The 16,255-nt window shown below is 32.7% G+C and overlaps 1 protein-coding gene across 1 annotated transcript in view; it reads left to right on the top strand.

Annotated features, from left to right (window-relative positions):
• LOC145306372 (uncharacterized) overlaps positions 1–16,029 on the top strand; it is a 72,510-nt gene extending 56,481 nt beyond the window's left edge. The window contains exons 12-19 of the mRNA XM_080148466.1: positions 6,846–6,953; positions 7,382–7,469; positions 7,914–9,280; positions 9,640–9,763; positions 10,723–10,853; positions 12,712–12,744; positions 13,502–13,608; positions 14,530–16,029. Coding sequence (XP_080004592.1) covers positions 6,846–6,953; positions 7,382–7,469; positions 7,914–9,280; positions 9,640–9,763; positions 10,723–10,853; positions 12,712–12,744; positions 13,502–13,608; positions 14,530–14,619 — 2,048 coding nt within the window. The 3' untranslated portion in view covers positions 14,620–16,029. The remainder of the gene's footprint in view (positions 1–6,845; positions 6,954–7,381; positions 7,470–7,913; positions 9,281–9,639; positions 9,764–10,722; positions 10,854–12,711; positions 12,745–13,501; positions 13,609–14,529) is intronic.
• The last annotated feature ends 226 nt before the right edge of the window (positions 16,030–16,255 follow it).

Raw genomic sequence — 16,255 nt, 5'->3', positions numbered from 1 at the left:
GTCGCAAAGTTGCAACAAATAAGAAAATGTTACTAAATGCTTTTGAGTCTAGTGTAATAAACAGCCCAATGTTCCTCCCTCCCTGAAATTTATCTAAAATCATAATAATGAAAAATGGAGGATAATTTGATATCTCAATCTGATTATAATAAACATTATTAGCACCTATCTTCAGATTAAAATTATTGGTAGTTTGAAGGTTTGGTCAGATGTTGTCATCCTTTTTAATTTTTTAAGAGCTAACCATTTTTTTATTCAAATTTACTTGTTTTAAATTAGTAAATGGGTTAATGTTTGGCTTTATTTCTCAAACCGTTTTATGATGCATTTGTTTGAGCAAACCAGGAGGGAGGTGCCATTGGACCATAAATTACACTTGTACCCAAAGTTTTATAACCAGTTCATACAGGATAATGTTTATGGACATACTTACATTTTTAGGACTTGATTATAGAGTTACTTAGCTTATGATATTGTACTTTGTTGTCCCAGGAATCAATATACAAAAATATACAAAAATCAGATCAATCGGATAATTGATCACATAAAAATTTGTTGTTAAAAAAGTAAAAAATCTACATGTTTAAAATGAACATACCGACATTCTGATAATGATTATAGAATTGCTGCGCTTTCTAAATCGTACCTAACTACTACAGGAATCACAATGCAGAGTTTGAAATCGATAGGACAATTAACATGCATAAATTAACAAAAAAAGCTATCCATTCCGGATGTACAGACGGACGTACATACGAAAGGACGGACCGACCCTAATTATAGAAAGCCTTGCTTTTAGAATATGACAAAACGCCCCTTGCCACTAAAGGGACTATACCCAAATAAAGGAACCTACAGGAATAAGACAATGGCAGATTAATTGATGTACATCCTCAATTACGGTAAACAAAATTACCCCTTCTATACATTACGATTAGGGGTTGGACGTTTGGACACTATAGTTAATAAACTAACCAATCAAAATTCGATAAAAGTCCTCAAAACTTTTTGAACAATGATTTGTTTATTTCTTATCGTAAATGGGAAATTTTCATCAATTTATCGTCCATTGTCTTATTCTTTAAGTCCCCAAAGTTGTTAAGCCAACGAAAAAGAAAACGTTATTATCAAACGTTGGAAACTAGCAGAGAGAGAGGGGGGGACAATGGGCTGTTTATTAAACTAGTCCCCAAAGTTTACGATAATGTTTTCTTATTCGCTGGCTTAACAACTTTGTGGTCTTTTATTGTATTATGAATGGTCAGGTTATTAATATAGCAGTGGTTATACCAACAAAATTGAAAATTCAGTAAAGTTCACCAAAGTTGTTAAGCCAACAAATAAGAAAACGTTATTTTAAGACTTTGGGAACTAGCAGAGAGAGAGAGAGAGGGGGGGGGGCATTTTGCTGTTTATTTCACTAGTCCCCAAAGATTAAAATGGCGTTGCTACAAAAGACCAACTCTACAAAAGACCAACGCCTACAAAAGACCAACTCTACAAAAGACCAACGCCTACAAAAGACCAACTCTACAAAAGACCAACGCCTACAAAAGACCAACGCCTACAAAAGACCAACACCTACAAAAGACCAACAACTACAAAAGGGTCAATTTTTTAAAAGCAAGGTTGTATCGGGTTCGAAACTATTCCGTTACGTAGCAAACACAGACTTTGGACAAACTGTCGGACGGAATTTTAAAATTCAGCCTGTGGACAAAGTTATTCAAGAAAGAAATTTCGGTTTTGAATTTTGTCCTTGTGTTTTAATCGCCATATTGGATATCATTAAAATTGGAAGATTTTTTCTTTAAAATTTAGAAGATTTTCAAGCCATTATTTGATTACATTGATACAAAAAATAATTACAATTTTTTTCTTGTAATTGTGTCTTTTAAAATCTATTTAAAGCATACATTATATTCATTATATTTATTAATTTGATAAATACAAATATGATGCTACACCAGTTGCAGCTATAGACCTTCCAGCTCTACGATTTTTTGTAGTCGTTGGTCTTTTGTAGGCGTTGGTCTTTTGTAGGGTTGGTCTTTTGTAGGCGTTAGTCTTTTGTAGAACCGACTAGTTGGTCTTTTGTAGGCGTTGGTCTTTTGTAGAGTTGGTCTTTTGTAGCAACGCCATTAAGATAACGTTTTCTTGTGCGATGGCTTAACAACTTTGGGGACTACAGAAGGGGTAATTTTATGTGTCATCATTGGTAATGTACATCAATTTAACAGCCATTGTCTTATCTCTATAGATCCCTATATTTTGATATAATTTCAGTATTTTGATTGATTGGTTCCAAACTAGCAGAATCCTAACTTTTTTTGGCCAATAATTTAATTATTTTTTTTTGTATTGTAATTGGCAATTTTCATAATTTTATACTTCATTTTCTTATTAATTAAGATTCATGGTTAAGATTAAATTTAGTTTGAAGTAAAAACAAGAATCATGTAGAATCCATGTAGTGAAAGCGATGCTAAAACAAGGATGACAACATCCATAAGTATCGAAGCTCAAAATTTATTGATAGACATCAGGAAAAATAATCTTTTAGGTATGTTAAAAGGCATAAATGAAATAAATCCCGAAACCTTTTAAAAATGTATGATATCTTTTGAAGCATTAAGCTAAGAAGAAAAACGTGAAATCTAGGAATCGATCTAGCCCCCCAACCAATAGCAAGTCTTTAATAAACTTGGTGAAAATATGTATAATGTTGACTTAATTATTCCCAAAAAATTCCAGCTGTTTATCTTGAACAGGAGTCGAAAAATCATGAAAACTTGAAAAACTAGGAAGTGATCTAGCACCCCAACCAATTATCATATCTTAAAAAAAGCTTTTTAAAAATGTTGACTTGATTAATCCCTAAAAAATCCAGCCGTTTATCCTGAACAGGAGTTGAGATAATCATTAAAATTGAAAAACTAGGAATCGATCTAGCACCCGAATTAATATACAAATCTTAATTGAACTTAGTAAAAATATGTATGATGCAAATTTACTTAATCCCTGAAAATTTCAGTTGTCTGTCTTGAAAAGGAGTCGAGAAAATTATGAAAACAAAAAAATCTAGGAATCGATCTAGCACCCCAATTAACATACAGATGGACAAAACAATGTATAGATTAGATGCGCATTTATCATGGGAATCTTCACTAAAAATTTCAGCTGTCTTTAATAGGAGCCGAGAAAATCACGTTTCCCCCATTTTGTCTCAGATAGACGTACAGACGGACAAACAGACGGACGGACGGACAGACCGACGGACTGACGGACGGACATTTCGAATGATAGAGTAGCTTCGCTACTAAAAATCACGTTTCCCCCACGTTTCCCCCAAATTTACTATAATCGCAATAATTTTATGTAGACTTATGCACTGTAAATGTTAGTTTGTCCTTTCATTTCAGAGCTTCGCTTTTATGGATTTTCAATATTTGGTTCCTAAATCTGTATTAAAGTTAAATGATATGTGAGCCACAACATACGTAGATTTTAAAATTTAAATTGAGCGGCTCATAGTAATTGTAGAATAAGGTAGGCATACCATTAGAACCAGTATGAAGTCTATTTTAGGTCAACTGACTTAAAACTTGACTTGTTTAAGATTGTAAAAGGGGCTCTTTGAAAAGATTTTGTGTTAAACAGTGAAACTGTTGAAACAGTAAGTTTAAACATTATTGTCAACCATATTTTTTAGAAGCACAGCTTCCCTATAATAAAAATTTATCTGTTCGTCACAACGTATCTCTAATGTAATAAATAAGTAATCCTTAATGTTTTCTATGTACACATAAGATACTTTTTCATAAGCTTCCACTTTAAACTGCCCAAATACTTAGATATTATTTTCTTTGTTTGAAGGGATTATTTGGAAATTCGATATTTCCTCCCCCCCCCCCCCCCCCCCCCGTCACAAAAAATAGAGTTAAAAGTATGTTACAGGGATAAAGTTATAATTACAAGATGATAAGTTAAAAGTATTATAGGGATAATGAGTAGTTGGTGTAAAATTGGGAGGAGCAATTTATAGATTCATGGAAAGAGGCGTATATTATAATACAATTAAGAATTATGAAACCATATTTCAGGAAGGAAGTAATATAATTTGAATACCAAGATTTTTTAAATGGTTCAACCTAATGTGACAAAGAGGGAGGAGAAATTTATAGATTCCAAGAAAGAGGCGTATATCATAATACAATTAAGAAGGAAATAATATAATTTTGAATCAAAAATTGTTTGGTATTTACAGTTTGAAAAAAAGAAAATATGTTATCCCACTTTTTAAATCTAATCCAGCCTTTAACAATTCAAGTATTAAAATTCATCCAATTTCCATTGTAATTATAATATAATTATTGATTGATATCAATTTTATATAATTGAATCAATAAACAAATATTTGATATGTTCATTATTACATTAGCTTCATTCATTCTACGATTTTAACACTAGTCTCCTAGCTAAAACAAACTTTGCTAAAACAGATATAGCACTGATTTACTTAATCCTAAATCCCTGTGTTTGCCTGTCAATTCAGGGTTAAATTGAAAATGAAAGTTAAATAATAAATCAATGTTCAGCGTCTCATTTAGTTATTAAAAATAGAGGGTAAGAGGGTGGGGGGGGGGGGGTTTTGGTTAAGGCTATTTTTGTCAAATTTTAACATATTCACTTATTAACAAGGATGACAACATCCATAAAAGCGAAGCACTGAAACAGTAGGACAAACGGACATTAAGACTTGTATAGTGTCTGAACTTAATAATAAGAATATAAATATAAGTCAGCTACTCTATAAATTAATATGCTCCCTCGTCTTTGATAAGAAACTGAATAAGGAAAACGAAATTTCTGACAACTATAATTATATGGTGAATTATATGTTTTACATCTTTCTCAACATCTATATCGTACCTAACTACTAGAGGTATGGTATCATCATGCAATGTTTGAAATCGATAGGACAATTCTAACATGCCTAAATTAAGGAATAAAAGCTATTTATCAAGGACGGACATATGGATGGACAAACCGATCCTAATTATATGAAAGCTTCGCTTTTAAAAATATCATCCTTATAATAAAGTAACAGGATGTGTTTGTCTGTGTGTACCAAAGGATCTCGCTAACCGCTGAACCGGTTGGGTTCTCCTTTACACAGTAACTTCTCATAGGTCCCGGGAAGGTATATAACTATTTTTGGGGGAGGGTACCACCACCCTCCCAAGAGAAATCGCCCCTAGAAAAAAATTACCTCTCCCCCCCCCCCACAAAAAAAATAAACTCCCCCCTCATCAAGTGACCCTAGAGGCCTCTAGGGGCGTAGCCGCTGGTACATAATAAAGAATAAGAATATTTTTCATTAAAAAGATTTTTGCTAGGTTTAGTGATTTTATAATAAACTATAATTATCATATTTGAAAAAAAAATATTTGATTATTACAAACAAAATCCATTAGCCTGGCAATATATATGTTATTATACAATATTGCAACGCTAATTGTTTCTAAGACTATAATTTTACATTTACAAAACATAATTAAGTCTGCAATATTCTGACTTTTTGAGGCTTAATTATTGTTATTTCCTTGTTAATGATTGCATATTACATATTTTCAAACAAAATTTTATTTTATTTTGGGTAATTAGTATTGTCCCAAATTTGCAATATTACACGAATTTTAATTTCGTCAGCCCAAGGTACTATGTCTGCCTTTTACAATATCCTGTATTTCCGCAAATTGAAACAAATTTATGTACAATTTTGTTAAGACTTACAAATTAATGTTCTGCTTGTTACATTCTGACACTCAACAAGGTTTCGTCTGTCCTTCATTCTGATTTTAAAGCTTCTTATGGATGTTGTCATCCTTGTTTTCCCAATGAATTTCATTATTTCTGAAACTATCAGCGCTTTTTTGACATCATATATAGCCTCATTTAATGAATTTGTAAATGTTAAAAAAAATTAGGAAGAAAAGTTGAAAGATTATTATTCTTGCATCCTCTAAACTTTACACCCTTACAATTCTTAGCTACCAAAGGGAGAATCAAGGCTATGATTAAGGGAAAGACAGATTATTAAATCCAAACCCCACTTTTTTACTTTGATTTTCAACCAAATTAGAAGGGGGGCGTAGGATGTGCATCAACCACTCTAGCAAAATGGGTCCCAAAAAAATATTTTCTATCACCCCCTCCTCCCCCCTAAAAGAACTTTGTGCACGCTACTAAACCAATTTTGATTAATATCTTGAATTGTGACTGAATTATTTTGACCACCAGGATGGAGATTGCCCCAGCTACACCTTTGCAGGAAAAAATACTTTTTATTTATTTTTATAGCTTGAAAAATTTGTGTTGTATACTCTTCAGCATTGTTTGATGCTTATTCAGTACATCTAAAACAAGAGTCTTGAAAAGATGGTAGGATTCTTGTGTCATCCTCAAATTTTTCGTATCTTGGCAATTTTTCATTAGATTTTCTGACTGATAGAGATAAGACAAAGAAAGATAAATTGATGTGCATTCCTGAGGATGTTAAAAAATCACACCTTTCGTAGATTTAAATTATTGGTTGAAAAGTTTAAACTAATCAGTCAAGATGCATGATACACCAAATTATCCCTTCTGTAAATTACAATCATTGGTTAGGACAGTTAACTTAATGAACCAACGAATCAAAGTCCCTAAAGTTTTTAAGCCAATGAATAAGAAACTGTTATCATGTAACTCTGGAGACTAGTCCCCTCCCTCTCTGCCTTACTCCCTTACTTAAAGATAAATTATATTTTTTAAAACAGAAATCAAAGTATTTTTCCTCAAGGTTGCCAGACAAAAGGAGAACGCAGAGCACACACGTATACAGGAAGAAGAACAGTTTGACAACCTGGATTTTGATGATGTACAAAAATCCTCCAATTTTGGTGATATAGGTAGTTTTACAATTCAATATTTTTTTTCATACATTTACGCTGCTGTAGAATCAAATACAAACTTGTCCATATTTTTCTTGGAGAAAGTTAAACCCCCCCCCCTCCTTTCCCTAGAAAAATTCCTGTTCATAGAGAGAGGGGACAATTGATTAAGGTTTATAACTATTTGGGGTGAGGGTACAACCACTCTTCAAATAGAAATCGCCCCTTGAAATAAATTACCCCCCACAAGAATTTTTTGTAATTGTATTTTTAAACTAAAATAAAATGGGAATGGTTGACATAAAAAACACCTTTTTAATCTAAAATAAAAAATTAGTTTGTAGAATTTAATAACCCCCCCTCAAGTGTCCCGAGGCCTCTAGAGGCGTAGCTGTTAGTTGTAAATATAGAAATATTTGTATTGTATAACTTATTAATCTTTTTAGATGGTAAATTCACTGGTTCCAACTTTAAGCGAAGACAGAGCAAAAAGTTTAAACTTAATCGTGCAGCTGAAAGCCATCCCGTCCAGGAAAATTTAATTGATTGATTATTGGATCAAAGATTTTTTTGATAATATTGGAAACATTAACATCTTAGTGATTCCCATAAAAATTAAATTGCCAATGTATTTGCATGTTTTGAGATTTTCATGGTTTTCAAAAAAATCTATGTAACAAAAAAGAAAAAATCTTCAAATTCTGAAGAAAATAAATATTCAAATAATTCTAAGAATATTCATGCTAATAATTCTAGTGCTTTCCTCGTAAAAATGAATGTATATCACTAAATAGTAAAATATCATAATTTCTTGCTCTTAGTTGCTTGAAGGGGAGATAAATCTAAAATTCTTATATGTACTTCTTTTATGTAAATTTTTCAAACCTTCAACCTACGCCTCCCAGAAAAAAATATCCTGCACTCCCTTTGTTTTTTTTTTGTTTTTTTATGATCAATCAATTATTTGTATCATCAGGAGACATTAAAAGTTCCCAGTGCTGACTCATTGAGTCATCTTGATGAAGATTATGACCTAGAATCCAAGAATCTGACACCTAAAGAGGAGTATGTTATAAAAGAAGTTCTGAACGCCAGAAGATCAAGATCAAGATCTCCCAACACAAGTGAAGCTTCCCTCAGTACAGATACAAGTTCTGCTGAGCCCAAAGTAAAATCATCAAAATCGGACAAACTATCAAAATCATCATCAGCTACCGCAGGAAAACCAGATAACGCCAGTGTCAAGATGACTTCAACTGTACATGTTGAAGAAAAATCTGGGGAGATCTTTGTACCGGACTGTGTTGAAAATATTGCTGACTTAACTGTGGAGCATGTTAAGTATATGGCCGACAAGAAGTTGATGCAGGCACAAGTTGGGGAATTGGGTGAGTACTTTGATGTACCACCAGTTAAGCCCGTTGAAATTCCTCAGGTGGTTATTGATAAAGCAGAAACAAAGGAAGTCAACAGGAATATGGCTAAAGCAAATATTAATGCTACCGCTCTAGTTGGTGATGTTGAGAAAATGTATGAAGATGTTGATCCTCGTCAATTCTCTCCGCTGCCTCAGCCAAAACAAGTTCACCCAAAGAATATTGACAACAGTTTTACAAAAGCCAACGCAACACCCAAAGATGTGGCTGTTACAGATCTTTATGATGAGGCAATGGAAGTTGAAGAGGTTGAATTTGAAGCACCACGTGTTAAGACGGCCAAAGAAGAAAAGATATCTGCCAACCTGTACAAGGTAGAACAACAACCCCATCCAGGTTTGGTAACTGACATCTATGAGCAAACCGAGATAGCCAAGGAGAGAACTCCGGATGAGAGATTCAATGAATATGAAGCTGTCATGAGAAATGTATCCGAGGACAACAAAGCCAAAGCTGCACGAGCACCAAAAGATGCATTAGTCGGTGATATCCATGATACATTTGAAACAGCAGCTGAACAGCCGGTCAAGAATGGAGTTGCTAGTGCATCGGCTGCAGCAAAGTCTGAGCCCAACAGGTTGACAAAGGCCCAGAAAACTGCTGCCAACACAGTTGGCCTTGGGGCTGAAAATAATGTCACTGATAACTTTGAAGAGCCTGGCAGATTGGCCAACACAGACATAGCCTCTCCCAAAGTGGCGCAAAATAAACGCGTTAAAAGTTCACTGCGCAAAGCATCCTCTTCTGTGAGAGATACATCAGTAACTGAGCTTAATGACCAGTTTATGGTAACAGAGGAAGCGCCAGTAACAGCTGATAAAGTGTACACTACAGTGCCGAGTGTTGTCACTTCCGGTTATGCCACAGTTGCCAACAATTCTGAACAGGGATGCCAACATTTCATAAAATGTTTTTTTAATCAAGTACAGTTGAGGGAAAAATATAGGGTGAAAAAAACAATGGTTCACAATTTGTACCTTCTTAGATACTTGAAATCTTAGAGAATAGAGATATACCCCGTAATATTTGAAGTTTTTGATGGGGCATGTAAAGGACTTTCTATAAATACATTGGCTAGGTCTCGTGTAGTAGTGCTCTGGAGAGGTGAGGAGATCCACAATTCAATATTGTTTTCTTATTGTCATTGTTTGAATATATGAATTATATAAACCAAAGCTGTAGGGTTTATAATAAAAATTGTGAGCAATTGATTTTTTTAACTATCAAAAAATTGAGTCAGAGTCAATCAAAATCTTTAATAATATTAGCAAATGTTGGTAATCATAAGGTTGCTCTGTATGAGGATATTGACCAACCCAAACCAAGGACGAAAAAGAAGCCAGCAGTGCAGCCAACTAAAGCAGAAGTCACCAGTCAGCCTGAGCTTGCAAGGTATGAAGAGTTTTTGGTGTTTTCCCTAAAATTACAAGCGAGCAAAGAAACCACCTCCCTCTCAAATATCATTGAATTAAAATGTACATAAGGTGGGGGTGGGGTTTCTGTGCTCGACTATGCACTTTGTGAGAAATTGCCGCAATTTCAGCAATAAAAAAAGATTTAGCCCAATTCTAACATTTCTAATAGTAATTACTGAGATTTTAAGTAACAAGCAGAAATAATAAAATTATATTGAGCATAATGGATTTATTATTACATGGATTTTACACCAAAATACCATATACTCTAATAAAGTGAACGATTTAGAAGGCTAAAATAACGATCGCCACCTCCCCCTTTTACCCAATCCACTCCCCTCTACGGGATAAACGAATTGACCAATAACTGACAGGGAAATAGCAACCTGTGCTAATATCCACGTATATTCCACATCCATTATGAGCATGTGTAATAGGGGTAAAGCAGTTCAACCCTATTTAGCGAGTCCGGCAAAAGAGCCCCTAGCCTTAATGATTCTATGAATAAAATACTCCAAGTAGTTACAGTTTTGAAGCTTTATTTAGAACTGATTATACATAACAAATTAATGGCTTTATATACAACAGATTACAATATTGGGTTAGGTAGAAAATGGGTGTGGAGAGAATGGGGGGCTGCAGGCCAGGTGAATAGCAGACGGGCAGGCCCCTGTGGGGGTAAGGCTGACGTCCCCCGGAAAAGGGTAGGTTATCTGGATCATCAGGGGGGGAGGGGCAACCCCTTCCCCACATCGGCGGCTGGTAGAATTGACCGCATTATCTGGCGGTCAATAGAAGAAAGGGTTGGCTTAGGAATGTGATGGTTATGGGATTAACCACCTGTGTGTTTTATCGGGAGCCCCGGAGCGTAGCATGCTCTGGGAAGTGACAGTCTGTCCGACTACCACACATGCATCTTAAAAATATATTTTTTAGGGCGAGTACCACCGCAGTATCCCCTAAAATCCAGCCGCCAATAAGGAGTAGCAGCCAGCAGCCCAAATCAGCCGCCAGGGCCGTAGAGCCGCCACAACCGCCGCGTAGATCAGCTTCTACCCATCAACCAGGAGCGTTCAAATGCTGTGTTATCTTGTAATATTAAAAAAAGGATTTTAAAAATTTTATTTCTAAGTATTAAAGTTGAAAGTGGTAAAGAAATAAATAGAGGCAGCTTTTAGTATATATTTATTTAAAGCAGCTTATAATTCCTAATGAAATGACGTCATACAATACAAATGAACAATAATAGGTTTGTATACATTGTATTTGACCAATGGTAAAATGTATACTGGCCTATCATTGGTCATTTGTGTTGTATGAAGTCATTTTATTAGGAATTATAAGCTGCTTCAAATAAATATAAAAATCATAAACTTTATCAATGAATATAGAATACGTGGATATTTAGAGAGCGGAATTTTTCTCGTCAAATTAGGTTGCTAATATAGTCCTCAGATATTGTTAAATAAATTCCTCCATGTACAGTAGAGTAGACAGGGTAAAGTAAAAAAGGGGGGGGGGTATCGTTATATTAGTCAGCTGGGAGAAACATTTCATCAGGGTATGCAATAATCTCTAAAATATCCACGCATTCTATATCCATTTGGGAACCTTTTGGAAAAGTATCTCATTTAATATTTATTTCTATATCACTTTTGTAAAGATTTATCCTTGAGAGAGAAAAGGTATTATTATTTTGAATCTAAGACTGTTTTTTATCATTATGTACCAGTTTTGGCGACTTTTTTTCATATTTTATGATTATTTTTAAGAAATATGGGGATAGGGGAGGTTTCAGCTCATTCATGAAACATCTACTCCCCCCCTGAATTTTTTTTTTATATTTTACGAGTACAAATGTAAATACTTACATGATAATTCTATTTGAGATTATTATTAACATAAATTTTAACAGCGAAGCTACTCTATAATATACTTTGTCTGTTCGTCAGTTCGTAACGCTATTGGGAAATGTAATTTTCTCGGCTACTATTCATGATAAGCTAAATTTTTATTAAATATTCCTATGTGCATCTAATCTATACATATTTTTGTCCGATTGTCTGTAGGTCATGATCAAATGGCATAAACCTTAATTTAAAGGTTTCGTGATTATTTTTGAGTTTTTGCATTTTCTAACTCTTTTTGTCTTTGTTATGACAACTGAACATCTGCTCTATAACTTACTTTGTTCGTTTGTCTACTACATGTTTGTGCTTCGCTTCTTATGGATGTTGTCATCCTTTTGTTTTACAAAACTAACCACATAAATTGTCTTTTTAGTAGCGAAGCTACTCTATAATTTAAAATGTCCGTCTGTCTTAGTTTGGTGGAAACGTGATTTTCTCGGCTCCTATAAAAGATAAAAGGCTGAAAGTTTTTGACAACATTCCCATTATCAAGGAGCCCAATAGTTATAGTTATCAAAATTAAATTTCCTGTCTTTTCAAGAAAATATCAATGGCGGTCAGACTGCCCTTTTGCAGGTTTTTGGCTATTTTTATATTTTTCACATTTTTCCTCATATCTTTGGTGTTTATGGTCCGATTTTTTTTAGTTAAAAATATCAAAATTAAATTTCCCATTGTTTTGAGCATCCAGTATGTAATTTACTTTAACCGTCAGTCTGTTAGTCATAGTACTGATATATAAGTATTAAAAAATTAAAAACAAATGTTGAAAAGGTTTCGTGATTTTTCCCCAATATACATGTTTTTGACAACTAATCTTTAAATTCTTATACAATATTTTTGTGCTTCGCTACATATGGATGTTGTCATTCTTGTTTATTTCTTTTTTTGTATTTTATTATCAATTTCATTTAAAGAAATATTACCCTGTTTTTACTTTGAATAAATTTTTATAGAAAAAAAGTTGTTTTTTAATTTCATAAAAAGATAAAGAATTTGAACTTTTTGTAAGTAGACCGTTCTTGGACAAGAGATATGGATTTCAAAGGTATTTATTTTTAGCTTGGTTATTCAATAATTTACATATTTCTTAAGATAAATTATAGTTAGGTTAGGTTATATTGGGTACTGGGTAGCCCCGCAGTGTCAGGGCTCCTGCATGTGGTCAGGCATAGGAGAAAAAAAACTACCCTCTCGCTTATTTCAAATTCTTCTCCTTAGACAATCCTTCTATAAAAGTAACGGGAAATGTGTCTGTATGTAGCTTAAGATATTGCTAAGATATATGGTTCTCATTTACAGTGAAGAGTTCTGATTGGTTCAGGGAAGGTTTTTTCTGAGTGAAATCACCAAAAGAAAGAAAAACACACCCCATACCCAAATTTTTTACTTTTTCTTTTTAAAGATAAAATTAAAAGTATATGGTCGACTTACCTTCCTCCTTTTCCCTCAAGTGCCCCTAGAGGCCTTATGGGGGCGTAGCCATGAGTCTTAAGTAAAATGACAAATGAGTTTTTGCTTAGAGATAAGTAGTGTTACCAAAAAGGATTGGTGAAGCTAGTAAAAGTCAGATTATGACGTCAAAAAATGAGAGGCCACTATAAATTTTATCATTGGTCAATTACTTTGTATACTGGCCTCTCATTGGTTAATTTTTTTGACGTCATAATCTGAGTCAGCCACTTTTGCTAGCTGGGTAATATTCAATCTGATAGATAGAATAACATTAAAACTTCAAAATTACTTGAAATAAAAAAAAGCCTTAGTACACATTTTTAGATCTTTCTTATTACAACCATTTTCAGAAACCAAAGCTGTATCCAAAACAACCACGGACAAGGCACAAAATTCCAGCATTTTTATGTGGCTCCTACCCTCGCTCCTTGGATTCTTAATCTACTGGTTGTTTAAGGTATTTAAAATTAAATCACTTAAATTATTTACAAATGTATATATTTATTTAAACATAATTTCTATCACTTTAACTTTCTATCTACTTAACTAGTCAATGCACTTTTCTATTTAGTTATGTATCAATCTATCTATATTTTTATATATCTATCTATTTACCAATCTGTAATAATCTACATATCTATCTATTTGTCCATCTATTTAATTATTTATATGTTTGTCCATCTATCTAACTATTTATATGTTTGTCGTCCATCTATCTATCTATCTATCTATCTATCTATCTATCTATCTATCTATCTATCAATCTATCTATCTATCTATCTATCTATCTATCTATCTATCTATCTATCTATCTATCTATCTATCTATCTATCTATCTATCTATCTTTTTATCTATCTATCTATCTATCTATCTATCTATCTATCTATCTATCTATCTATCTATTTATCTATCTATCTATCTATCTATCTATCTATCTATCTATCTATCTATCTATCTATCTATCTATCTATCTATCTATCTATCTATCTATCTATCTATCTATCTATCTATCTATCTATCTATCTATCTATCTATCTTTCTATCTATCTATCTATCAATCTATCTATCTATCTATCTATCTATCTATCTATCTATCTATCTATCTATCTATCTATCTATCTATCTATCTATCTATCTATCTATCTTTTTATCTATCTATCTATCTATCTATCTATCTATCTATCTATCTATCTATCTATTTATCTATCTATCTATCTATCTATCTATCTATCTATCTATCTATCTATCTATCTATCTATCTATCTATCTATCTATCTATCTATCTATCTATCTATCTATCTATCTATCTATCTATCTATCTTTCTATCTATCTATCTATCAATCTATCTATCTATCTATCTTCCTATCTATTCTAAGATGTTTCTTGAGAAGAATGTGCAGCCACCAGAACCTATACACGAATCACTAGAGGATTATTCTTATTTCAATATTCTGAGGTGGCCTTAAAGTTTAATAATCTATGTTTTTTATCTCATCGTATTATAGACAGCTTTCCGCATGTATTAATAAGATTAAAACCAGCTTCGATAGCTCCAAGAGGCTAAAAGGCACAGGCTAACCTTTTTAAATTTTAATATCAGTAGAAAATTGTCTGTAAAACGATGCCATACATGATTTTTCGGTATGGCTAAGAAGCTGTTTTTAATCCACCGGATATCAATCTGTTTCGAAGCTCAAAACTGAAAAGATTATTTTCTTATTTTAAACTTTTGACTTTTTGATTTTAAACTTATGTGTTATAATGCAACTGAAGTAAAACTATTTTATCTAGATTGATTACCAAGAAAGAAATATAAAAATGTCATGTAAATTTAAAATTAAAGGGAAAATAGTTTTTTTTTCTATTTGAAAATAACATTTGCAAGTCACTTTTCTTTTCAATAAAGTAATGTTTAAAAATATGATAATAAAATTACTGTAAAAATAATTTTCTTATGTAGTTAGCATTCCTTATAAGTTTTTATAATACAGGGTGTTTATAATTTACTTACAATTTTAAATTTAGCAAGAAATTTTTTTTTTAATTTCTCTCATATTTGCATGAAGAATACATATAAATTTTAAGATGATATTCCCAAAGAAGGCTTGAAAATCCTTAAAAAATTTAGCATTTTTAGCATTAAAAACAACATTTCGGCATGTTCTAAACTAGGGTTGGGCCGGATATCCGGTGTGGCCGGATATCAGGCCGGATACCCGGCCATTTTCAATATCCGGCCGGATACCGGATATTAAAACTATCCGGCCGGATATCCGGCTCTATAATTTTTTATACTTTACACCAAAAATCTCTGCTTTTTAAAATCTTAAATGGCTATAATTTTCTTATTATTGAAGCTAGAAGAACATTTTTTCTGAATAAGTTTAACATTATGTTAATTTATATAAGATTTCTGAAGAAATTTTTTTTTTACTACTTTAATATCTGGTAATTTGGCCGGTTATCCGGCCGGATATCCGGTAATTTGGCCGGATAACCGGATATTTGCCGGATATCTGGCGTTGGCCGGATATCCGGCATTTGAAATCAGCCGGATATCCGGTATCCGGTATCCGGCCAAAAAAGTATCCGGCCCAACCCTAACAGGCTGTACCAAATATGGAATTCTAGGTTTGATCTTAGCTTTTTTACACAACTCTTCTTGAAGGTATCATGTTTTCTTCTTTAACAGTAACCGAATTCAACTAAAATAGTTTTTTGTCATTTTTTTAAAAATCGTTTCTATATTCATTTTTGTAAAAATATTAAGAATTTCGTTGTAATTTTATTTTAAAAATAAAAATTGTTGGTTTCTTGTAATCACCTTGAATTTATAAAGCTAGTCTTATTCATTATCAGATATTAAAAATATGTATCATAGCATAAATTTTTGTTAAGTTTTGAAAATAAGTTTATTCTTTTAAAAAATATAATTTTGTAGTTTTTATTTAGAATTGTATTTATGATAATGTAGATTTTTTTGTTGAAAAATAAAGATATTATTTTGACGGGTTGTTTTTTAATAAAATTAAGTTTTCTATATAAATGAAAGTTAAATGTTGCTATGCCCCTAGTAATTTTTTCTTAAAGGAAGTTTTATTC

The sequence above is a fragment of the Acartia tonsa genome, chromosome 14, assembly GCF_053477335.1.
Source record: "Acartia tonsa isolate MP-2025a chromosome 14, ASM5347733v1, whole genome shotgun sequence".
NCBI classification, from domain to species: Eukaryota; Metazoa; Arthropoda; class Copepoda; order Calanoida; family Acartiidae; genus Acartia; species Acartia tonsa.
This window is presented reverse-complemented; position numbering and strand designations above follow the sequence as displayed.